General features: G+C 37.7%; 2 protein-coding genes across 3 annotated transcripts; both read left to right on the top strand.

Annotated features, from left to right (window-relative positions):
* The first annotated feature begins 190 nt into the window (after window positions 1–190).
* LOC101252654 (vacuolar fusion protein CCZ1 homolog B) lies at window positions 191–12980 on the top strand. Of its 2 annotated transcripts, XM_004233512.5 has the most exons (11): window positions 256–559; window positions 1756–1958; window positions 2618–2711; window positions 3987–4167; window positions 4265–4303; window positions 4408–4517; window positions 7587–7682; window positions 8780–9235; window positions 11019–11174; window positions 12158–12387; window positions 12787–12980. In XM_004233512.5, exons 2-11 carry the CDS (start codon window positions 1777–1779, stop codon window positions 12812–12814), a joined length of 1572 nt encoding a protein of 523 aa, XP_004233560.1. In that variant the 5' UTR covers window positions 256–559; window positions 1756–1776; the 3' UTR covers window positions 12815–12980. The 2 variants fall into 2 exon arrangements, with proteins under 2 accessions (XP_004233561.1, XP_004233560.1); XM_004233513.5 differs by lacking the exon at window positions 4265–4303 and having other exon boundaries at window positions 191–559.
* Window positions 12981–18111: 5131 nt separating this feature from the next.
* On the top strand, window positions 18112–23032 carry LOC112941090 (uncharacterized). The gene is made up of 4 exons (XM_026029944.2): window positions 18112–18882; window positions 18951–19784; window positions 19881–21482; window positions 22975–23032. Exons 1-4 carry the CDS (start codon window positions 18272–18274, stop codon window positions 23030–23032), a joined length of 3105 nt encoding a protein of 1034 aa, XP_025885729.2. The 5' UTR covers window positions 18112–18271.
* The last annotated feature ends 2796 nt before the right edge of the window (window positions 23033–25828 follow it).

Raw genomic sequence — 25828 nt, 5'->3', positions numbered from 1 at the left:
CAATTAATAAAAGTAAAATATTATTAAAGTCTTTTATAATAACTGTATAAATTAATTTTCTTTCAATAAAATAAATTTTATAGTAAAATTCTTATTTGTGATTTAACTTTTTAAAATAATATTAGTTAAACATAATATGTTTATCAAAAGTATTTTTAAAATAAATTAATCAAATGCAAATACTCATAATGAGGAATTTTTAATTACTTTGGACAAAAGAGCTCTTAAGTACTGATTTTTTTTCAAAAATTTATTATATAGAAAGTATTTTTTCAATGAAAATTGGATACTAAATTTTAAAAAGTTAATTTTAGGAAGAAATTGTTAGTCAACAAATGTAATTGCGTTCTGGGTTCACATAAATCCTGAAGCAAAAATTGAACGAACACATAGAGGCATAGAAGAGAGGAAGTTCAGTTGAGTGTCCTTCTTCTTCCTTTTCCTTGTAATTTCCTAATCTGAACCCTAAGCAATCGCAAAATGTCAATCACGACCAAATAATCACTTCCGTTTGTGATCAATCACCAGTGAAAACAACAAGAATATGAACCGCAAATTGGTGAGCTTCCTTCTCATCTTTGATTTATCTTATGGGTTTAGTAAGATTCTTTCTTTTTACCATATCGCATCTGGGTCCTCTTCAATTTTTCCGAATCATAGCTCTTTTTTTTCCTGTTTTATAGTAATATTTTGGTTTTGGGTAAAGTTCCTCAATTTCAATGATAATGCCCTTTGTTATAAAAATTAGGTATGGTTTTTTTTTCTCTCTCTCAAAATTTGGCCTTGTTGATAAATTTTATTTATTTCTACTCTAATATGTGATACTGGGTAACTATTGTTCTGGACTTAAGTAGTTCACGAAAACTAAATCCTGTGAATTTCAGATAGATTTAGTGCTTTACCATATACTGTCACTTTACTGGTTGTATGTTACTGTTTTTTGTTTTTTTCACATTGACATTTTCACAAATATCTCTGAGTCATCATTGATTCCACCATTTTCACCCATCATCGATTCCAAGATTTTCAGTCCCCATGTTGTTTGAGCTAAATAATTTGCCGATTCAAGAGTTCGTACAGAGAGATTTTTGAACTTCTTCTGCTGGGTCCTTACAAAGGTTGAAAATTCGTGTTTTTGAAGTTTGAATTTTGATTGTATGCACTTTTTTTTTGCTACAAAACTTATTTGAAAATTCTTCTTGTGGGTTAAGAAATGAAGTTGAAACTCATTCAAGATCTTGGTTATAGAATTATAGCAGTTGGTTCCTTTAACATTCGAAGTTGCGGTTGATTCCTTTCTTGGAACTGGGACTTTTTGTGTTGAGTTCGATTGCTGTTACTGATTGGAAGCTTGAAAACCAGATTGAAACAGTGGATCAATACCTTGGTTTGAAAATTTGAGTTGAACCACCATAGAAGAAGGGTGGGATTTGTTTGTCTTGGGGAAGGAGATTGCTTTTTTTGTTAGATAAGATACTATAAGTGGTCCATGCACCCGCCCTTTTTCGGTGTGGAATATGCACTTGCTACGTAATTAAAGAGGTGTTTATTAGACACACGTTTGGTTGGTGTGTAAAAGTTCATGTGGAACTCGGATGTGTAAAAGGGATTTGGCTAAAAGCCGAGGGGTTAACTATGTAGAGGCAATGCATGCGTGTTGTAAAATTACATCAATAAAATCTTGTATGATAATTATTCGCTGTGTTTTGTTTGTGAACCTAGTCTAATTTGTGATTTGGAAACTTGGTATCTCAGTCATAGGAAGGAAGCAGATACATGGGAATTTCGGCTGCAAGCTCTGTTAGTGAAGTTATGAAATTGTGCATATTTGATTTGAGAAGGGGTCAACATGAAGGGCAGGAGTTGGACAAGATTTTATATTTCTTTCCTGCTGATTTGCCTTTCCCCACCCAACTCTCTGTGATAGGGCTTAGTGAAGGACTCATAACATTCACCAGGTTTGTTGTAACTGGCACTCACATATCTACACTTGTATCTATTAGTGAGTAGAAATTCATGTGGCTCTTTACCCATCAAAAATAAATAATAAATAAAAGATTCATGTTGTTCTTCGAAAAACTCTTGCTTAAAGATGGGATATCTCGATTGGTTGCTCTGATTTTATATTTTTACATTACTTCTTTAATGCTGTTTCGATAGCTGATCTGCAATGTGATTTTAAATCTGTATTCCTGGATATAGCTTCAGTTCTTAGCTTTAGGGATATGTTTTTCATTGTTCATCTCCTTTCATTAATAGTCATTCTTATCCAAAGGATTCTTCAGCCATATCATTAAGTAGAAAGATAGCTGTGCTCATGTATTCTCATATTAGAGACATTAAAGATGTTTTAAAAATAGAGCTTGATGATTGTTCCTAAATTGAAATTAATTTTCTTAATGAAGAGCAATGGGATTCTGACGTGGCTGGGTTATTTTAAGACCAAGAGTAGTTCTTCATCTTATATTTATCTTCATTTTCTTGCTCTGTAAGGTAGATATTCCTTGAATGTGAACTGAGCCATCTGGATGCTGTTGTCAACTTCTTGCAGTTGTATGCTAGATGGCTCTTCTATGTGATATGATTATCTTTTTTATATTTTTTTCATTCTGTGCAGAATATTCTCTCCAGAGGCTCCATGTGAGGTTATAGAAGCAGAGATGCACTCCCATGTTTTCTATGAGGCAGAGCGTGATATCTGGATGGTGATGGTATGGCCTCTTGCACTCATAATCATTCTTTTTATTCAATTAGTGAACTTTTCTGGCATTTCATGTTACCTGTCATGGTTAAATTGTAAAGAATTTTTTGGTGAACTGGATGAAGGAAAGTTCTGCCAACTATCAGATTAAATAATTACATGCGGTGATCACTGATTATCTGAACTGGTTTTGAGAGATTATATGATGTTGGGCTGTCCTTCTACCTGCTACAATTTGAAAGTATGATCACTATGGAGGCTGGCTATAATCTCATTGATGTAAGCTTTGTTGGATATAAGTGGATATATAACTCACAAATTTCATAGATCTGATGCTACATCCTGCACCATCAGATTTATATAGCATCAGATTTGACATCTGTCAATGCGAACCGAAATTTACTTTTGAATTTGAATAATTTAAAAGGCTTGTTAGAATCTGAATATATAGTGGAAACAAGTCCCGCTCTTATTATTTTCTGAAGTACCATCTTGGTACTGTTTCTAAATAAAAATTTACTTCATCCAACGAAAAAAGTAAAAAAATCTGCCAGTACATCCTGACTTGCTTCTCGGTGTTGTCCTTGTTATACTTGAATAATTTTACTTATGAACAGTTCCAAGACTGTCACATGCAGTGAACTGAAGTCTAGAAGATTGAGGACTAGATTAGGGAGGAGGAAAAGAGAACTAGAGAAGTGGTAACTCAAAAGGAAATTTTGTTCCACAATACTTCTGGTTGAAGTCTAAATAAACTGCCAAACATTATAGTTGCAAAACTTCCGTACCGACCATGGCAGGTCCCTACTTCTTGGTGTGCTCAGACATGTCATAAACGGTCTAAGAATGGAGTAAGGTTGGTCTCGTGCTGGACATAGACATAATAACCTTGAGAGAAACCAGTGCTTTATGGAGTTTATCAATATTTTCTATGCTGTCTATGAGTATAATATCTCTAAAATCATCAGGTGCTTAATGCAATACTATGATTTGTATATGCAGTTGGCTGTGAAATAGATTTCCCAGAAATTCTTTAATAAAATTTGACTGGACAAGATGGAATGAATTAAGCATGACTATAATTTCTTGTTGGTGAAAAGATGAGTATGACTTACCTCTTTTTGATAAGGAAGCTAAGTATGACTTTTTTATGAAAACAAGAAAGGCTTAATGCACACATCTTTTGGACTAACTCAAATTTCCTCATGTTTTATTTTTATAGCAGAAGAAATTTATTATGTTTTATGACGCTTCTGTTATATATTTACTTTTCTGGTGGTATTAGGTGGTGGAAAAAAGTGAATCAGAAGCCATATGGCGGACTGCTGCTTTACGAGATGTTCTTAAAGAAGTTCACTCTCTCTTTGTGATGTTTCATGGGTCCATAAGAGCATTACTTGATAGAGAACCAAGTGGAGGGCTTACCCGGACGCATTTGTATTATTTCATCATGGATTATTTAAGTGGTGAGGCATCATTAGCTACCTTGAAAATATGCATTTTATCACTTTTATAAGAAAATATTCCTCTTCAAGTTATTTCATTGCAAGCCATGATTGTCAGCATTTGAAAAGCGGCCTTCATTGGAATTTAGCTGCTGGGGTAATACTGTAGCTTCTGTATCTAATAAGTTCATTTCAGTTTGTGCAATTTGAACATTAGATTGCATCTTGAATGCTTTGCCTATTAATTTTCCTCTGTGGCAGATTTTCTTTCTGGGAAGAAGCTTCACTTGCCAAATTTCCGTGACTCTTTGAAGGAGCGTGGAATGGTACAGATGTTGACTATTGGGAGGGAGGCAGCACTTGAAGTTCAGGTTTGTCTTGTCAGTTTATTGATTACACTGAAGGCCTGTCCATACTGGGACGAATAGATAAATCATAAATCTGTGGATTTATTTGTTTTGCTCGATTTATTCATTATATTGCTCAGTTCTGTGTCTGTTCTGCTCGTCTTGTTGACAAAAATTGATCAGGTTTGCACGGTTGCTTTGGTTTTCTCTAGTTAGGAGCAAGTTCTGACTTCTCTGTGGTCTAATCTAAAGCCACCATAAGTCACTCTTTTACATGATAGCTTCTGCCAAAAGGTCATGTCATCTTGATGTCCAAGAAAATCCCAGCTACTATCTTTTTAGAAATTGGTGATGTCATTACTGAAACACTTGGTGCTGTTCTATTTTATGAATGCCTTAATAAAGATTAAGTGTTCCAGTCCACGGTGGAAGGTTACTTGGGCATGCCTCTGGGTAGCAATCACAAGGCAGTGGACATCTGGGAGGTATCCTGGAAAAGACTGAAAGGAAATTAACTAGGTGGAAAGCTCAGTATTTATCTTAAGGTGGAAGACTGATCTTAATAAATTCTGTTCTGGACTCCTTACCCACCTATGTGATGTCTTTATTTTCAATCCCAGCAAAAGTTGTAGAAAAGTTAGACAGGCTGAGGAGGAACTTTCTGTGGCATGGAAATAAAGAAGGGAAAGGTTATTGTCTAGTAAACTGGAAGACTGTGCTTCTCAGCAGAGAAAGAGGTGGTCTGGGAATCAGAAATCTGAGGTTGCAAAATGAGTGTACACTGGTGACTGGTGAGAAAAGAGCTCTATGGAAGGAGGTTATAACAGCGAAGTACGGTGAATTAAACCCCTGGTGTACAGAGAATGTTTCTGAACCTTATGGTGTGGGTGTGTGGAGAACAATCAGAAATCTTTGGCCACAGACGGAAGCAAATTTATTTCTCAAAGTGGGGAATGGAAACAAAACAAAATTTTTGGAAGAATGGATGGGTTAATCAAACCTCTCTCAAGGATCTTTTCCCAGATTTGCTCCTCATTTGTGAAAATCCCGAAGATAGAGTGTGTGATTGTTGGATAGAGCAGGGATGGAACATATCATTTAGGAGAATGATTAATGTTTGGGAAATAGAGAGGGTGGCAGCTCTGCTGGGAACATTAGGTGGAATTTCCATTACCACAACAGCTACAGACAGGGTCTTATGGAAACTCAGCACAGATGGGGTTTTCTCAGTCAAAAGTGCTTACAACAGCGGACTACATGAGATGACTAGTGGAACACAGTATCCTTGGAGGTACTACTTTATGAAATGACACAATGATCTTCTGTGAGCCACACGAGGAGCAACTTAGATTCATCAACAATTTTTTTTTTTTGAAGCATCTGTAGGCTTGAACATTAATTGGGGAAAGAGCAGTTTATATCCTATCAGGAATGTGACAAACATTAAGAGGCTAGCTAACATTTTGGGTTGCAAAGTGGAGAAATTTCCCACAATCTACTTAGATATGCCTCTAGGCAATAAACACAAAGATTCGAAGAAATGGGACAGCATAGTGGATAAGACTGAAAAGAGACTAGCCAGATGGAAAGCACAATACATATCCTTTGGTAGTAGACACATCATTATCAACTCTGTCCTAGATTCTTTCTCTCCCAACATATGTTATGTTTCTTTTTCCTTTACCTGCAAAGATGGCTAAGAAATTGGACAAACTTAGGAGAGATTTCCTTTGGCATGGCTGCAAAGAGATCAAAGGATACAATCATGTCAAGTTGGAAGACAGTTTAGCATAGAAAAGATAAAAGTGGTTTGGGCATCAGAGATTTGAGGAAGTATTACAACTACCTTTTGATAAAATGGTTGTGGAAATATACTGAGGAGAGGCAAGCTTTGTGGAAAGGCCTGATTAAATGTAAATATTGGGAGGATGGATTCTGGTGTAGTAAGGTAAGAATTGATGCTTATGGAGTGGGGGCTAGGAGAGCTATTAGAAACTTATGACTCAAGCTAGAACCAAATTTACATATCAAGGTGGGGGATGGAAGGAAAACTAGATTCTAGTGGGATTTATGGATCAAACAGGCGCCCATGAAGGACCCATTTCTTGATTTTTTTATTTTGTGCACTAATTCTGATGCAATGATCAGTGATTGCTGGATAGAACAATGTTGGAACTTTTATTTCAGAAGTCTACTAAATGATTGGAAAATAGAGAGTGTAGCCAAATTGTTGGAGGAAGTGGGGGATTTTTCAGGTACTAATACAACCAATGATGCAGTTAGATGGTCTCACAGTGAGGATGGGATCTTCATAGTTGGCAGGGTATACAAGAAGGAGGGCAACCAGCAAAAAAGCAGATAACAGAGTTTATGGAAATTTTTTTGGAGGAATTCAGCACCAACAAAAGTTTAGTGCATAGTCGGAGAAGGAAAGGAAGGATCATACTTCCTGGGTGCTCTTTATGTGGGAAGATAGGGAAAACTACTAGTCACCTATTCTTATATTGTACTTTCACATCACAAATATGGTCCATGCTTCTCAACTTTTCAGAAGTGAAATGGACTATGCAAGAACATACAACTGATTTCATGAGGTGCTGGATTAGAATAGGAGCTAGCAAGAGGCAGAAGACCTAGTGGAATTTAATTTTACATTGCATTTGGTGGACAGTGTGGAAAGAGATGAATAATAGGAATTTTGAAGATAATATCGAATTTCATTTTCAAGGTTGAATAGAATTGCATTGTATCTCTATATTTTTGGTGTAAAGAGATAGGATTGGAGGATTCGGATCAATTTTTAGAATTCTTAGGATCGTTGTAAGTATTACTTTTTGTTCTTTTCTGATTTTCTAAAAGGTTTCCAGCATTCCCTTAATGCCAAAGAAGATAATGTTATCAATTCACAAAAATAATATATGGCCTAACTGATGATTTGAACTCTATTTTTTATGTCCCCTCTTGATTGAGGTGTGTATGAATCCAATGCCTCAATATAGATTTTGCTAGTAAGGCTAACGTTATTGTGCACATGCCATCATCTTTTGATCTATTGCCATTCTAATTACAGTTTCTTGCATTTGGCATTCGCAGTCACTTGTAAGAGTGCTAGAATCATGTGCTGGCTGCAAACAGAGCTACTCACTGATCATGTTCCAGGATTTGTTGGTGTCCACAACTCTTTCTCCTGTAGGCTTTTCTCTCTCTCCTCTCTCTCTCTCTCTCTCTCTCTCTCTCATTTTTATTTGAACTTTTCTATTTATACTTTGGTCTAGTTAGACCTGGCAGTTGGATCGGGTTAGCTAGGAAACTGGCCCAGAAAATAGACCCAGGAAGGTTAATTGGGTCTGGCTAGTCCAGGCTTAGGTTGGGGCCAGTTTCAGGACTTCTAGGCTCTAGCCCATGAATTGGGTCAAAGGGGAAACTACTTCCAAATTGGACAGTCTGTGATTGGCAGGGAAAAGAACACTACAAAATACAAATCAAAAAATAAAAACTAAAACTGGTAATTCCAGTTTGTGCCGTTGCATCTGTACTGGGACAAGTGAGCTTACTCTCGGGGAATACACCAGAGGTTCTTGTTCACTTAAAAGGTTGGGTTAAAGCTGAACTAAGAAAGTAAGTGGTCAAAAATGATTCTAACACAAAAGAACGAATATGAATGTGCTATCTCACTATATTAGATTGAGATTTCTTTTGTTAACTTTTTGTTTATGAAATTATTTTTTAAAAATTTGTACTTTTGTTAAATCTAATAGTGTAATAGCTACAGTTTATTTTACTTATTTTTCCTCAAGTATTCCGTGTTTTAACTTACAAACTATAAAACAAATACAATGTCACATTTACGTTTTTCAATAATATTTTTTAAAATAATAGATTAATTTAAAAGTTACTGTTTACATTTTTCAAAATAACTATTGCCAAAATCTATTTAAATAGGTACAATGATAAAAGTTTAAATAACTCCCGGCCCTGCCCACCAATGGACCGGTTCAATCGGTTAGTGGTCCTGGTCCGAGGCCGGACCCAAACCATAAGAACTTTTGCCAGCCCAGCGCTAAGTTGCAACCAACTTGGGCTGTTTCAACCCGGACTGGTCCCAACTTAACTAGGCAATCATCCTGGTCAGGTTATGCCAGTTCCCAGATTTATCTTTAGTAACTTTGTTATAGAAGCAGTTGCAATTCAAAACTTATAATGTCTGCAGTGACCAGCTATATATGTAGGATCCTTTAAATGCACGTTTTGCTCTAATCATGAATGGTCACTATTCATCTTTTCAGGATGACCTGATTAACCTATTCACGTACACTGTCATGAGGTTGACCCCAAATGCTCTGTCTGCTGGAGCTAGCTCCTGGTCCTATTTACGCAAAGGAAGTAGTACTTCTAATGCTTCCGCGTCTTTATCGACAAGCTCTAACTCTGTTCTGAACCGGTACAACAACTCACAGGATACTTCTCCAGTTGGAGTTCGTAGCTATCAGGTTGTTAGGCCCTTACAGCATGAGAAATGGTCCAAAGGGAAGGATGCTTTCCTTGTTACTGATATTTGGGGCACAGAAGTTGGCAGCTCGAGTCCTAGCAGTCCAACAATTTGGCTCAAGCAAACAGAGGAGAGGATGTATCTTTGTGCTTTTCAGCATAAGAGCCTCACCATAATACTTCTCATTCCTGTCACATCTGTACACAATGGGGAGCAAGGGTTGTCAGTGGTGAAGCAGCAAATTCTGGAGAATGTAAGTCAATGCAACAAATGGTCTTATTTTCTTGAAAACAAATTGGTCCTTCTTTAACTCACTTCTTGTTGTAGGCCGTTTATTTTGACCTTCACTGACTTCCAAATTAGGAACCTTTGTTTAGGACATCATTCTGTAAATTGGAATTTATAGCAGCAGTGCTTGAAAAGGGTTTAAATTTACCTTTATATCTTAAAACTTTTCTATGACCTCTTTTGAAACATTGAAAGATAAAACTTAGTGGGTCAATTATAATCTTTTGTCTTAATTTTACATTGGCTATGGATAAGGGTTTCAGAAAAAACATCTCTATCCACCAGGTAGTGGTAAGGTCAGCGTACACTCTACTCTCCCCGAAGCCCACTTAGTGGGATTTCACTGGGTATGTTGTTGTTATTGTTCCTATGGATAAGGGTTAGCCTAGTAATATCTGCCTGGTTCTTGTTGATTTTCTGCATTTGGTTAATGTTAACATGGTGGATGTGAGAAGAAAGTAATTGCATAAAGAACTTACCAGTTCTCAGAAAAGAAAGTAATTGCATAAAGTCGCTAGGGAGCTTGGACCTCGTTATACCTCACATCTTCTATATAAGGAGGAAGGTTTCCCTATTTCCTCTTCTTTTGTTGGGGATATATTATATATACAATGATAGATGGTTAGCAAGGGTGGAGGTGGGAGGATGTTGGAGTAGTCGCTGGCAAAACCTAATTTATCTGGTGACAGAATGGACAATCAAGGAAATAAAAGTTTATTGTACTGTTGCAGCTGGGATGAAAAGAAGAAATGAGAAATGCCAATCTCTTATGAGCAGGAAAGTCGGAACTTTTTTCAGTTTATATTGGCAATAGATTAAAAGTTTTCCTTCATGGCGATCTACAGCAACTCCCAGGCCTGTGTATCTCATGGAAGTTTGAGCTGTCATGGATGTAAATCGTCCCACCAATTCTTCATTTTTGTTTCAGTATGTGCAATCTGGCATTTTATTATGTGTCAGACTCACACATTAGGTCAATCTGACTGCAAATATAAAACGGAAGAAATCTATAATATACCCTTGTCAAAATTAGAAGTTACAAACTACTAAATCATTCTGACGTAATTAAGATTGGTTATTAACTCAAATCCTTGGTGTACAAAAGTAGAGTCAGTCGTAGACATTTTGTATCCCATGTTTTTTCTTTAGTGAATTCTTTTGACTAGGTAAGGAGAATAATTGCTTATGCCTCGTCTAAATTTTATTTAGTTGACAAACTTAAAAATTGTATCAACTTAATTTTATTCTAAACTCGACATTTCCTTACTAAGAAGCTCATTGTACTGAGTCCTGGGTTTCTTTCCTTGGTTGTTTCATGCCTTATTTAGTTGACAAATACATATCTGATCTGTATATTAACAGCTTTAGGTTCTTCAGGCCTTCTTAGAAGACTTCGAATAGTGGCTTGTAGTGGTTACTAACCAAGCTAGTCTTGGTTTGACTCCTCATAAGTCGAGTGGGCACAGGTAGAAGTGATAACCACTTGATGCAAGAAGATTCTGCCAAGTTCCCTGTGAAGAAAACAGAAAACAAAGATACGAGCTCAAGTGAAAATAACTGAAATAAATATCAATCATAGTTCTTTTTATCAAGATTATGTTTCTTTGTGTTCTCCGTGGGTTTTCCCTTCCCATTTTCATTTGCTGAAAATATTCTCTGCTTTTGAGATTAATAGTCCACTGGCGAGCATAATTGTGATAGAATGAATCATTATATTGGTCGGTTAATGACATATCTTGTAATTGTAGGCCTCACCGAAGATATTCAAAGTTGAAGAGAAACTATCCCGAGGATGGGGTGGCGAGAACGCATATCATGTGAGTGGTTACCGCTACTTACTTGTGGATGGTGATAAATACATCTCTCGGGCTTCCCCACCTGGAAAAGTAACAACGCTTACGAAGGTTAGATCACTTCCTTTTTCCTTATTTTGGTTGTCAAAGCTTTTAGAATCTCAGTACTATCGAAATTTTGAAGATAAGACATTTATTGGAGTTATAATTGTTATGGGCATAGCTGAACTAAATTGCATCTTTTTGTGCTTGCTGTTGGAAAGCTTGTACAGAATTAAGTATTGGTAAAGTGAATTTACATTAATTTTGGGGTTCTGTATTTTTGGATAATTTGCATTTCGGAGCCATGTAATTGATATGTTGGAGACTTCTTGTTAGCTTCCTTTCGAAGTGAGCTGTTTGTTGTTGCTTCCATGATGCTTAGGTTTTTGCATGTGGCTCATAATGAGTTTTTGGCTACCTTGCACTATTAGTATGAGCTATCTACCACAAGCTAGTAACTGAAAATTATAATAAAAATTAGGCTACCACACAGTCCGCATATTTCGGTGCTTGGTTGCTTTTTATTTTGAAGACTCTCATCCACTTATTGCACTATTAGTATGAGCTATCTACCACAAGCGAGTAACTGAAAATTATAATAAAAATTAGGCTACCACACAGTCCGCATATTTCGGTGCTTGGTTGCTTGTTATTTTGAAGACTCTCATCCACTTATTGGCAAACATGTATTTGGTAGCTTGTTTTAAAGATGTATAGAACCAAAATCTGCTCCTAGAGTTCTTGTATTAGGTATCCTATTAAGCCCCAATTGCCTTTCAATCAATATTTTTGTCAAAGTGATTAAATACACAATCTCTGTACATGTTGAATATAACTTCCTGACGTTTTGCTTGTTGCATGAGTGCCTGTGTTACTAAACATTTACCAGGTGACCAGTTCCTTGTTAAGTTCACAAACATTTGCTTAATGAGAGTTAATCATGAATTGGTAATGTTTTTTTCTCATAGGATGATTTAGCCATGGTGATCAGGTTTGTGTACTGTAATATTAGACTTTAACTGTTACTCAAAAAATTCTGTTTACGTGGGCAGGATTCTTTAGTTTCAATGAGTAAGCTTCGAGAAGAGGTTGACTTAGAAAAGAGCAGAGCTAAATGTGATGTCTCTGGCTGCGAGAAAGACCAAGAAATATGCATTAGAGCAAAAAATGGTGCTTGGGTGATTTCTCGGCTGACACGAGGGAAGGAACTTTATATGGTACTTGAGAAAGCCAATGAAACCCTTCTTTACGCTTCTGAGGCTGTTGAAAAGTTCAGTGACAGGTAAAATCTCCACCAGCAAAGTTTCCAAGCCAAAATCACATTTACTGAAAATTTTCACTTCTAAGTTTCTAACGAACTAGGATTATTTGAACCTACATGTGCATCAATAAGTTCTGTATGAGCTCCCTGTTTGCTTATGTTTCCAATAGGATTTAACTTGCATATATATATATATATATATATATATATATATATATATATATATATATGTATATTAACCTATTGTAGCAGGTCAATCTCCCTTGTTTTTTCAGGTTACGAATTTCATTGAAATTTCTTTCGCGCACTGTGTATAGAATTAGAAGTTACAGTTCCCAGTAAATATATTGCAGTGAAAAGGGTTTGTACCCTATTTTTGGAATATTGTTGATCTCATGTTAACTTTCTTAATATTCACAGGTATTGCAGTGGCGTTTTTTCTTTGTAATAGAACTGGGTAGCCAATTCTTTGTTTTGCAGAGAGACAGAAAGCTATAGCTATCATTTTGTTGTTAGTCCAAATGTGTGTACTGTTTTGTAAGTAAATAAACTTCACTTGTATAATGATGCATTTTTTTGCCCTGTAATTTAAAGTATCGATTTTACCAGTCGAATCTGCACCTTTTTCTGGAAATCAGAGAAGCATGAAGAAAAAGAAGAGAATAAAAGAATGTGGGTTGTCTGCTAGAGCCGGTTGGTCTGATTTTGATATGCTATAATTGAACCCGAGGTACTCAGGAAACATTCTTTTTACCTCCACGAGGTAGGGTTAGGGTAATGATCTATTTTGTACACTCCACCTCTCGAGAATTTCTAGTAATTATGTGATTTTGCAAGTACTTTGCAAATTGGCTAATAATGAAGATGTTTTTAGTACTAAAACCAATTATAAACAAGTTACAATTATCATATTTTACTAATTGAGAAATTCTTTTGGTCCTTTATTGAAAAAAAAAATTGAACCTAAATCATAATTTAAGGGCATAACTAAGCCAGTTGGCTAACCCTGAGAAATATTTTAAAACCTAACTTAGGTAAATCATAAAAGGATGTCATTAGTCCTATTTTTATTAACTGGAGAATATTTTGAAAAAGAAAAAATATCACACATAATTTAAATTTGCAATTTAAATATTAATAGGGGTCATTAGGTTTAATCTCAAAAAGCCTCATCCCCATAGGATATTTTATCGGATATCTACCCTATAAATAGCATAAGATCGTATAAACACAATCTCTAAATGAATACAAGTAGTAGTAACTAAAACTCAACATTTTTTTTTTTTTAGAAATAAAAATGAAAGTATGCACAACTTATTTTATAAATGTTATTTCAAAATTAACTAGTCAAACTAAATATGGTAAAAAGGCCAACTCAGCCTCACCCGACCAAAGGAATTTGAAGGACTAGGGTAGGCTGACTGACTGTTCATTTGAAAGGGTCTGAAAATGCTCAACCCTACCAATCCTAGAAGGGTTGAAGGCTGAGGCGGGCTTGATTTTTTTAGAAAAAACTAATTTTTTCTTTTCAAATTTTAAATTTTATGATGTAATTTTTTTAAAAAAAAACTATTTTTTTTTTCAAATTTTAAATTTTATAACATAAAAAAGATGACAATATTTTCAAATCAAATATGACAAATAATACTAATAAAAAGTTTAGTATAATTAACATGTATCTATAATACGATACACGAGATACATGTATCTAAATCTCAGATACACGAGCCGAATAAGACAGTGACAATCGAGATGGAGGGAGGCGAGGGGGCATGGTTTATATATCCTAGATACAAGCAAATCTGCTTGGACATAGTATAATTGGAACATCCTTAAGTAAATAGTTTTGACCGATAGATCGACCCTGACACGACCTCAATAAAACCTCAAGGGTTAAGGTTTTATATGGATCAAACTTATAACCCCTAGTTTTAAATGGGCTTGAAAAATTATATTTCACCCAAATAACGGGTTGGGTTAGGCCAACCATCACAAATTCTATTTCGGAATTATTATAGGAACAATTATTTGGATGAATATCATTTAATAAATAATTATAGATTTTAACTGTAACGATTCAAAAAAAAAAATTTATAAATAAGAATAAATAAGTATTTAAGGGCGTAATTGTCCTTTCACGTTTTAAATGAATAAATAAATAAATAAATAAAAAAAAAAACAGATTTGTATTTATTTATTTCAAGTGTTATTTGACTAATTCTTGAATTAGTCTCCTAATCCAAATAGTCCTCTCTCTCTCACGCTTCTTAACTCCCTCTCTCACGTTCTCCATCTTCCTCACATTATTTCTGCCATAATATCAACAGTTTTCATGTTTGAAGAACTCACAAAAAAATTTTAAGCAAAAGAAAAAGTAATCAAAACGTCAAGGCTAAGAGAGGTTCGTCGAGAGAGGTATACTTTGAAGTGAATTGGGAGTGGTTTGGAGGAGTTTTCCGGGCAGCAACGTTAAAGTTTGAACATCGATTAAGGTATGAGTTTCTCTCATGGAATTCTTTCTCCAAGAGTACTTTCTTTCGGACGTTTCTTAAACTCTTGAAACTAAGGTTGTTCCCCTTCGTATGCCCTTGTCCTTAGCTCCCTAATGAATTTGTAGGATGGGTATGTTGTGCTGCTAGATTTTTGCATGAATGATGTGTTTAAATTAAATATGAATGTGTTTATGTGCGGGAAATCGCGATAATGATCATCAAAATATGACCGGAAAAAGTTGATGTATGGGTGTGTATAGGGCAGTGTTTTAGGCATTGTTTTGGGGTATATAAGTTGTTTATTTATCATGTATTTTATGTGTGAAATGGGTGTGCAATGTGATGTTCATTTTGATGAAGCATAGTGAAGTGAATGAACCATGAAATCTCCCTAAGAACTAATGTGAAACTTGATGAAAAAGTGCAGAAAAATAGTGGAATAAATTTCCAAAAACATAGAAATAGGTTTAAAAAGAATCTGGAAATTTTTGGATGTCAAAGAATTAAAAAAAAACGTTTTGAGGCCTGCAGGGATCGAACCCAGGACCTCCCTGCAGCTGCCTTAACAAAAAAAAGGATTTAAAAAGGGAATGTTGGGGGCGGGGATCGAACCCGCGACCCCCATTCGCGAAAAAGAAAAAAAAAAAATTAAAGAGGGAATGCTGGGGGCGGGGATCGAACTCGCGACCCCCAGCTATGGGCGGAACGAATTAAAAGGGAGAAAAGGAACGCGAGGCGTGGGAATCGATCCCACGACCTCAGCGCTGAAGGGAGGGCGCAAATAATAGCGTGAGGCTGTGGGGATTCGATCCCACGACCTCACTGCCACTCCCCTATTAAATAAAAAAAAAAATAGAGGGGCTGTGGGGGTTCGAACCCACCACCTCACAGCCTCCTCTTCAGCGAAAATGAGAGGAAAAATAAGGGGGCTGTGGGGGTTCGAACCCACAACCTCCCTATTCAAGCGAATTTAATTAAAAATAATAATAATAGTAAATTAAAATTCTAATTAAAGTTGGAAAATTAATTCTCTTATGTAAACATTGAGATTTAATTTAGAATTTTAATTAAAAATAGAATATTAATTCTTTTATGTAAATATTGAGATTTAAATTGGAATTCTAATTAAATTAGAAAATTATTCTTTCATGTAAATGAATGAAATTTAATCTAGAATTCTAATTAAAATAAAAAATTTATTATTTCACGAAAATGTTGAGACTTAACTTAGAGTTCTAAATTTATGAATATTAGAACTAAAATCAATGAAAAATATAAATGATATCCAAATAATTCAAAATTTGGGTTCTCGTGTCCAAACCTCCGTATTGATACATAAGTCATACGTGAGTGAAATATTCAAGAATAATGTCATCTACTTAGATCAAAAATCAAAGATCTTGGCATATATACAAGATACATAAGTCTTGTAATACATAATCTTAGAAAAACAAGAATTCACTTAACGAACTATAAATGAAGCCTCATGGCTTGTATGTATAGATATATAAGTTTAACATACATTCAAGAATAAGTGAACCTAAGATATACGTAATGAAATGAAGAATGTGGTGACAATCATGATGTGAGGTTAATGCATATGATGAGAGCAATTTTAAATGAGCTTAAGTAAATGTTACCGATACATACTCACCAATGAGAGTGTAAGATAATGAAGAGACCAGTCTCTATGAATACTCTAATAAAAATATTGAGTTTAAAACACTTAATAATAATGATGAGATGAGAAATCATCTATTGAGCTATGATGTCTTCATACTAGAAGCAAACTTCTATGATGTATGAGTTGCATGTAATGGAACTTTATACCGAGCACCGATAGGCTAGCTATGAGTGGTGATGCCTTCTTTCGGGAAGGGCGGAGGTTCACGTAATTCTCATGAGATGAGACTGTCCGGCTTGCCGGGTATGGGTCTCCATACATCTCCTAGTCTTTGAACCTATATTGCCACTATAGGGATCTGGCGGGGTTAAATTCCCATATACGCTAGCATGTTATTGAATCGCTTTGGCCGGTGATTCCACCTCTTTTCGGTGTGGGGAAGACACTGGATTTCATGATGCTCACATGAACTATGTCGGTTAAAGTTAAAGTTCCCAATGAATGAATGAGGCCAGCCTCAAACGAATCATATAAAGAAATGAATGATACCGAAGGTGTTAGGATAGGATAATCAAGAGGTGAGCTAGATTCAGGTAATGACATTAGGTCATTCCTGATCATTGCACAGCAAACCCGATGAAAGTCTTAAACTACATCCTAGGTATAGCTGGTGTTCGCACTGGCCTATGAATGAATTGAAATGAAATACGAATGAATGAGTGAAGCAGACTCTGTGTTTGCTAAAGAAGGCTCCCTAGTTGAGGTCCCATATGTTGAGCCCTCATTTTGGAAAGTCTTAAAGTTAAGTCTATGATAATAAGGTCTCATGGTATACGAATGAATAATATGAAAGAAAGTATGTGTTATATGTTATGTGTTATATGAATATGTTATGTTTTGTGTGCTATACGATAATTATAATGATGCATGTCACTCTCATGGCATAACTTTCCAAATCTCAATTTGGCAAGTCCACTGACTTGACTTCCAAAAATCATGTTGTTAGGAAAGAGCTATTCTTCCTCATGCATGTCCCTGGTGTGTACTTGCATATACTCATACTTAGTACAAGTGTGTACTAATTCCATACGAACATCTACTTTTAGGTGCAGGCACAGGTGGATGCTAGAGCTACAGGTTCGTTGTTGCAGCTATCCGGACATCAGTATTCATCCGGAGTTTGGTAGGTCCTCATGCTTTCGAGGATGCTACTGTTTTACATTCTAGCGTAGTTTTAGAGTTGAGCTAGCGGAGCATGTTCCACTAGCGTTTCTTTCCTGTTTTGGTTCAAACTTTGTATTGGTGCTATTTTGGCCGATATACAATTAATACTTAATGAATTATTCCTTTCAGTTGCTTATCTCTTAAATGTTAGATGGTTGATGATGAACGATTACGAAATGTTAAGAATGTTCAACAAGTATGATTAAAGAATCAAAAATTTCAAATTTTCCGCAAAAAAATTAATCTATGTAAAGCAAGAATGACGTAAGCAGGCTTGTCTGCGACCTCTGAGAGGTCAACGACGCCGGTCTCGTCTGGGGTCTAGATTCCGGTTGTGACAAAGTTGGTATCAGAGCGCTAGGTTAAATTCCTCGAATAATGAGTTCACATCAATCACATTGAGTAGTTTCTAAGTCATGGTAGTGAAGTGCACCACTATCCTGGATTAGAGACTGCATGATGCGTAGGAAAGACTTCCCTTCTTCTTATCTTATTGTGCTCTTCCTAATGTTTAAATTCTTGGTGTTACGAACGTGTCTAACATCAACCTTGCTGTTTTCAGAGAATGAATACCTGGGGAACTAAGGGTCTGAGGACGGGAGCAGCAGCAGCTAGGGGTAATCAGAATCCACCCCAGGCTCCAGCTGAAGGAGTGGCCATGCCAGTGAACCCAGCTGGGTTGACTGATGCGGAGGTGAGGGCATCTCTAGCCCAGATGGCACAGGCCATCACGATGCAGGCCCAAGCTATGACTGCCCAAGTCAACCGGCAGGATGTTCTGAGGGAAAACCCACCGGCTCGCAGCATAGCTGACAGACTGCGAGACTTCACGAGGATGAATCCTCCAATTTTCACAGGGGCTAAGACTTCAGAAGATCCCCAGGAATTTATAGACGAGTTGCATAAGATACTGGTGGCCATGGGGGCCACTGATATTGAGAAGGCTGAGTTGGCTTCCTACCAGCTCAAAGATGTTGCACAGACTTGGTGCAAAATGTGGCGAGATAGCCGTGTCCTAGGAGGGGTGCCAGTCACCTGGGAGCTGTTCAAGACAGCATTTTTGGAAAGGTTCTTCCCTAGAGAGATGAAAGAGGCCAAGGTTGAGGAGTTCATCAACCTCAAGCAAGGATCCATGACTGTCAGGGAGTATTCCCTGAAGTTTGTGAAGTTATCAAGGTATGTACTTCCCTTAGTATTTGATAACAAGAATGATGAGAGTACTTAACTTTGTTGAAATCATCCAGGTATGCTACTCCCTTGGTTTCTACCAGCAGGGAGGAGATGAGCAGATTCCTCACAGGAATCAATGGAGACCTGGAGGAAGATTGTCGGGCTGCGATGCTCCATGATAATATGGACCTTTCTAGATTAATGATGCATGTCCAGCAGGTAGAGGACAGCCGAAAGAGGAGAGGTGTACGTGATGTTAGGAGGCCTAGGCCTCAAGATCAGGCAGGTCCCAGCCATGGAGGCCATAGAAACAATTTTGGCGTCCGCGAGCAGCCCAAATTCAAGAAGGGGCAACAGAGTGCTGGAAATTCTGACCCTCAGAGAAATACAACGCCTAGAGGAGGCAGACCCGAACCCAAGAGGGGCAATGGAGGTGAGATGCAGCGTCCAAGGAAGACTTGTACTAAGTGTGGCCGAATGCACCTTGGAGAATGTAGACAGGGCACTAATGCCTGTTTCGGTTGTGGTAAGAGTGGACACATGGTCAGAGACTGTCCCCAGAACAGAGGTCAGGCTGGGGGTAATGCTCAGCCTAGGCCTACCCCACATAATGCAGCAGCAGCCGAACCTCCGAAGAGGAACAGATTTTATGCCTTGAAAGGTAGGGAGGAGCAGGAGAAGTCCGCTGATGTGGTCACAGGTATGCTGCAAGTATTCTCAACTTCTGTTTATGCTTTACTTGATCCAGGGTCTACGCTTTCCTTTGTAACTCCTCTGCTTGCCCTTACCTTTGAAATACTACCTGAAGTTCTGCATGATCCTATAGTGGTTAGTACGCCTTTAGGAGAAAATGTGAGAACCGAAAGGGTATACAAGAATTGCCCAATAGTTGTGAGTGGCAAGGCTATGTGTGCAAACTTGATTGAGTTACCCATGCATGATTTTGATATTATTCTTGGCATGGACTGGCTTCACAGCCATTATGCTTGCTTGGACTGTCGTAGTAGAGTGGTGAGGTTTCGTTTCCCTAATGAAGAAGAGTTAGTCTGGGAGGGGTACAATCCGATTCGTCCTAACCCCTTGATTTCAAATCTTAAGGCCAATAAAATGATGGCCAAAGGGTTATTATGTCATCTAGTGAGTGTTAATGATTTAGATCATGATGTTCCTTCCATAGACTCGGTGCCTGTAGTAAATGAATTCCTAGATGTGTTTCCTGAAGATTTGCCTGGAGTCCCTCCCCTTCGAGAGATTGACTTTGGTATCGACTTAGAACCTGATACTAAACCAATCTCAATTCCTCCTTATAGAATGGCTCCAGCAGAACTCAAGGAGTTGAAGCTGCAGTTAAAAGATCTCACGGATAAGGGTTTCATTCAGCCGAGCATATCCCCTTGGGGCGCTCCAGTGTTGTTTGTAAAGAAAAAGGATGGGACCCTTAGAATGTGTATCGATTATCGGCAGCTCAACAAAGTCACTATAAAGAATAAGTACCCACTTCCCAGAATTGATGATTTGTTCGATCAGCTCCAAGGGTCTAGTTTCTTCTCTAAGATTGATCTTCGTTCAGGGTATCATCAGCTTAGAGTTAGGGATAGGGATGTCCCAAAAACAGCTTTTCGTACCCGTTATGGTCATTATGAGTTCTTGGTTATGTCATTCGGCCTCACGAATGCACCTGCTGCATTTATGGACCTCATGAACAGAGTTTTCCGTGAATACCTTGACTCTTTCGTCATAGTATTCATTGACGACATTCTCATCTACTCTAAGACCAAGGAAGAGCATGAACAGCATTTGAGACTAACCTTGCAGGTACTTAGACAGCATCAGCTGTATGCCAAATTCAGCAAGTGTGAATTCTGGCTGAGATCAGTGACCTTCCTGGGCCATGTTGTGTCCGATCAAGGTGTAGAAGTGGACCCCAGAAAGACTGAAGCAGTTAAGAAATGGCCAAAGCCTCTTACACCCACCGATATCCGTAGCTTTCTGGGATTGGCTGGTTACTACCGCAGGTTCGTGGAGGGATTTTCTTCCATTGCTGCCCCACTTACAACCTTGACAAAGAAGAAATCCAAGTTTGAATGGACGGACACTTGTGAGAAGAGTTTCCAGGAGCTCAAGGACAGACTCACTTCAGCCCCGGTGCTTACTCTGCCTAAGAGTGGCGAGAATTACACTGTCTATTGCGATGCATCTAGGGTCGGTTTGGGATGTGTTCTTATGCAGGCTGGTAAGGTGATAGCTTATGCTTCCAGACAGCTCAAGGTTCATGAAAAGAATTATCCCACTCATGACTTGGAGTTGGCAGCTGTGGTGTTTGCGTTGAAGTTATGGAGGCATTATCTATATGGAGTACACGTGGATGTGTTCACGGATCATAAGAGTCTCCAGTACGTGTTCACGCAGAGGGAGCTGAATCTACGGCAACGCAGATGGTTGGAGCTGTTGAAGGATTATGATATGAATGTGCACTATCATCCAGGTAAGGCTAATGTTGTGGCTGATGCTTTGAGCAGGATGAGCATGGGGAGTACAGCCCACGTTGAGGATGAGAAGAAGGAGCTAGTGAAAGAGGTACACAGATTGGCCAGGCTGGGTGTACGGTTGGTTGACTCTACTAGTGGAGGTGTATCAGTTCACCCTAGTTCTGAATCATCCCTGATAGTGGAAGTCAAGAAGGGTCAGCATCTCGATCCTGTGTTGATGGAGATGAAGGACTCAGTGTTGTTAAAAATGAATGAGTCTTTTGCTTTGGGAGATGATGGCATACTTAGATACCAGAACCGGTTGTGCGTACCAGATGTAGATGATTTACTGACCAAGATTGTTACAGAGGCCCATGGTTCCAGATATTCCATACATCCAGGTTCCACAAAAATGTATCATGATCTTAAGCAGATTTATTGGTGGGATGGCATGAAGAAGGATATTGCAGACTATGTGGCTAAGTGTCCTAATTGTCAGCAGGTTAAGGCAGAGCATCTTAAGCCTGGTGGTCTGACTCAGATTATTGAGGTTCCGACTTGGAAATGGGAGGCCATTAATATGGACTTCGTTGTTGGTCTTCCGAGGACTAGGAGGCAGCATGACTCTATATGGGTTATTGTGGACAGACTGACTAAGTCTGCCCACTTTATCCCTGTGAAGTCTACTTACAGGGCCGAGGATTACGCGAGACTTTACATTGATGAGATTGTGAGATGGCATGGGATCCCTTTGTCTATTATTTCAGATAGAGGAGCTCAGTTTACTTCGCATTTTTGGAAATCTTTCCAGAAAAGCTTAGGCACGCAGGTGAAACTTAGCACTGCCTTTCATCCTCAAACAGATGGGCAGGCAGAGCGCACTATTCAGACATTGGAGGACATGTTAAGAGCGTGTGTGATTGACTTTAGAGGTAATTGGGATGACCATCTACCTTTGATAGAGTTCTCGTATAATAATAGCTATCACTCCAGCATTGGGATGGCACCGTTTGAGGCATTGTATGGTAGGAGGTGTAGATCTCCAGTTGGGTGGTTCGAGGTTGGAGAGTCATCTATTTTGGGTCCAGAGATCATTCATGAGGCCTTGGAGAAAGTTAGAATGATTAGAGACAGGTTGGCTACCGCTTACAGCCGACAAAAGTCATATGCAGACAACAGAAAGCGACCCTTAGAATTTAACGTTGGTGACCAGGTTTACTTGAAGATATCGCCTATGAAAGGGGTGATGCGATTTGGTAGAAAAGGGAAGCTTAGTCCGAGGTATGTGGGGCCATATGAGATCCTACAGCGCGTGGGTGAGGTGGCCTATGAGTTAGCATTGCCTGCGGAGCTAGCTTCTGTTCATCCAGTCTTTCATGTCTCTATGTTGAAGAAGTGCCTAGGTGATCCAGCATCGATCCTACCTGTAGAAGGTTTGGGGGTTGGTGAAGACTTGTCCTATGAGGAAATACCTGTTGAGATCTTAGACAGACATGTCAAGCGGCTGAGGAACAAGGAGATTGCCACAGTGAAGGTGTTGTGGAGAAACCATCTTGTTGAGGGTGCTACGTGGGAGGCTGAGGCCGACATGAGATCCCGATATCCACATCTTTTCAACTCTTGAGGTTAGGCTTCCTACTCGTAAGACTATAGTTCCTTATCTCTTCATATTTGTTGCTATTGGCTGATTGTACATAGCAATTAAGTTATGATCTGATTGGCATTATGATGTGTAACGGTAGTGTCATTCGGGGACGAATGTTCCTAAGGGGGGGATAATGTAACGATTCAAAAAAAAAAATTTTATAAATAAGAATAAATAAGTATTTAAGGGCGTAATTGTCCTTTCACGTTTTAAATGAATAAATAAATAAATAAATAAAAAAAAACAGATTTGTATTTATTTATTTCAAGTGTTATTTGACTAATTCTTGAATTAGTCTCCTAATCCAAATAGTCCTCTCTCTCTCACGCTTCTTAACTCCCTCTCTCACGTTCTCCATCTTCCTCACATTATTTCTGCCATAATATCAACAGTTTTCATGTTTGAAGAACTCACAAAAAAATTTTAAGCAAAAGAAAAAGTAATCAAAACGTCAAGGCTAAGAGAGGTTCGTCGAGAGAGGTATACTTTGAAGTGAATTGGGAGTGGTTTGGAGGAGTTTTCCGGGCAGCAACGTTAAAGTTTGAACATCGATTAAGGTATGAGTTTCTCTCATGGAATTCTTTCTCCAAGAGTACTTTCTTTCGGACGTTTCTTAAACTCTTGAAACTAAGGTTGTTCCCCTTCGTATGCCCTTGTCCTTAGCTCCCTAATGAATTTGTAGGATGGGTATGTTGTGCTGCTAGATTTTTGCATGAATGATGTGTTTAAATTAAATATGAATGTGTTTATGTGCGGGAAATCGCGATAATGATCATCAAAATATGACCGGAAAAAGTTGATGTATGGGTGTGTATAGGGCAGTGTTTTAGGCATTGTTTTGGGGTATATAAGTTGTTTATTTATCATGTATTTTATGTGTGAAATGGGTGTGCAATGTGATGTTCATTTTGATGAAGCATAGTGAAGTGAATGAACCATGAAATCTCCCTAAGAACTAATGTGAAACTTGATGAAAAAGTGCAGAAAAATAGTGGAATAAATTTCCAAAAACATAGAAATAGGTTTAAAAAGAATCTGGAAATTTTTGGATGTCAAAGAATTAAAAAAAAACGTTTTGAGGCCTGCAGGGATCGAACCCAGGACCTCCCTGCAGCTGCCTTAACAAAAAAAAGGATTTAAAAAGGGAATGTTGGGGGCGGGGATCGAACCCGCGACCCCCATTCGCGAAAAAGAAAAAAAAAAATTAAAGAGGGAATGCTGGGGGCGGGGATCGAACTCGCGACCCCCAGCTATGGGCGGAACGAATTAAAAGGGAGAAAAGGAACGCGAGGCGTGGGAATCGATCCCACGACCTCAGCGCTGAAGGGAGGGCGCAAATAATAGCGTGAGGCTGTGGGGATTCGATCCCACGACCTCACTGCCACTCCCCTATTAAATAAAAAAAAAAATAGAGGGGCTGTGGGGGTTCGAACCCACCACCTCACAGCCTCCTCTTCAGCGAAAATGAGAGGAAAAATAAGGGGGCTGTGGGGGTTCGAACCCACAACCTCCCTATTCAAGCGAATTTAATTAAAAATAATAATAATAGTAAATTAAAATTCTAATTAAAGTTGGAAAATTAATTCTCTTATGTAAACATTGAGATTTAATTTAGAATTTTAATTAAAAATAGAATATTAATTCTTTTATGTAAATATTGAGATTTAAATTGGAATTCTAATTAAATTAGAAAATTATTCTTTCATGTAAATGAATGAAATTTAATCTAGAATTCTAATTAAAATAAAAAATTTATTATTTCACGAAAATGTTGAGACTTAACTTAGAGTTCTAAATTTATGAATATTAGAACTAAAATCAATGAAAAATATAAATGATATCCAAATAATTCAAAATTTGGGTTCTCGTGTCCAAACCTCCGTATTGATACATAAGTCATACGTGAGTGAAATATTCAAGAATAATGTCATCTACTTAGATCAAAAATCAAAGATCTTGGCATATATACAAGATACATAAGTCTTGTAATACATAATCTTAGAAAAACAAGAATTCACTTAACGAACTATAAATGAAGCCTCATGGCTTGTATGTATAGATATATAAGTTTAACATACATTCAAGAATAAGTGAACCTAAGATATACGTAATGAAATGAAGAATGTGGTGACAATCATGATGTGAGGTTAATGCATATGATGAGAGCAATTTTAAATGAGCTTAAGTAAATGTTACCGATACATACTCACCAATGAGAGTGTAAGATAATGAAGAGACCAGTCTCTATGAATACTCTAATAAAAATATTGAGTTTAAAACACTTAATAATAATGATGAGATGAGAAATCATCTATTGAGCTATGATGTCTTCATACTAGAAGCAAACTTCTATGATGTATGAGTTGCATGTAATGGAACTTTATACCGAGCACCGATAGGCTAGCTATGAGTGGTGATGCCTTCTTTCGGGAAGGGCGGAGGTTCACGTAATTCTCATGAGATGAGACTGTCCGGCTTGCCGGGTATGGGTCTCCATACATCTCCTAGTCTTTGAACCTATATTGCCACTATAGGGATCTGGCGGGGTTAAATTCCCATATACGCTAGCATGTTATTGAATCGCTTTGGCCGGTGATTCCACCTCTTTTCGGTGTGGGGAAGACACTGGATTTCATGATGCTCACATGAACTATGTCGGTTAAAGTTAAAGTTCCCAATGAATGAATGAGGCCAGCCTCAAACGAATCATATAAAGAAATGAATGATACCGAAGGTGTTAGGATAGGATAATCAAGAGGTGAGCTAGATTCAGGTAATGACATTAGGTCATTCCTGATCATTGCACAGCAAACCCGATGAAAGTCTTAAACTACATCCT

Source organism: Solanum lycopersicum, chromosome 2, assembly GCF_036512215.1.
Source record: "Solanum lycopersicum chromosome 2, SLM_r2.1".
NCBI classification, from domain to species: domain Eukaryota; kingdom Viridiplantae; phylum Streptophyta; class Magnoliopsida; order Solanales; family Solanaceae; genus Solanum; species Solanum lycopersicum.
The sequence above is the reverse complement of the archived record's forward strand: the minus strand, read 5'-3'. Positions and strand labels throughout refer to the sequence as shown.

What these genes read in the sequence shown, in the direction of transcription:
- LOC112941090 (XM_026029944.2), top strand. Translation starts at nt 18,272, where the DNA reads ATGAATACCTGGGGAACTAAGGGTCTGAGGACGGGAGCAGCAGCAGCT. An exon ending in AAGTTTGTGAAGTTATCAAG is followed by an intron (nt 18,883 to 18,950) that starts GTATGTACTTCC and finishes GAAATCATCCAG; the next exon opens with GTATGCTACTCCCTTGGTTT. An exon ending in GTTGTGAGTGGCAAGGCTAT is followed by an intron (nt 19,785 to 19,880) that starts GTGTGCAAACTT and finishes GGACTGTCGTAG; the next exon opens with TAGAGTGGTGAGGTTTCGTT.
- LOC101252654 (XM_004233512.5), top strand. Translation starts at nt 1,777, where the DNA reads ATGGGAATTTCGGCTGCAAGCTCTGTTAGTGAAGTTATGAAATTGTGC. An exon ending in AGGCAGCACTTGAAGTTCAG is followed by an intron (nt 4,518 to 7,586) that starts GTTTGTCTTGTC and finishes TGGCATTCGCAG; the next exon opens with TCACTTGTAAGAGTGCTAGA. An exon ending in AAGTAACAACGCTTACGAAG is followed by an intron (nt 11,175 to 12,157) that starts GTTAGATCACTT and finishes TTACGTGGGCAG; the next exon opens with GATTCTTTAGTTTCAATGAG.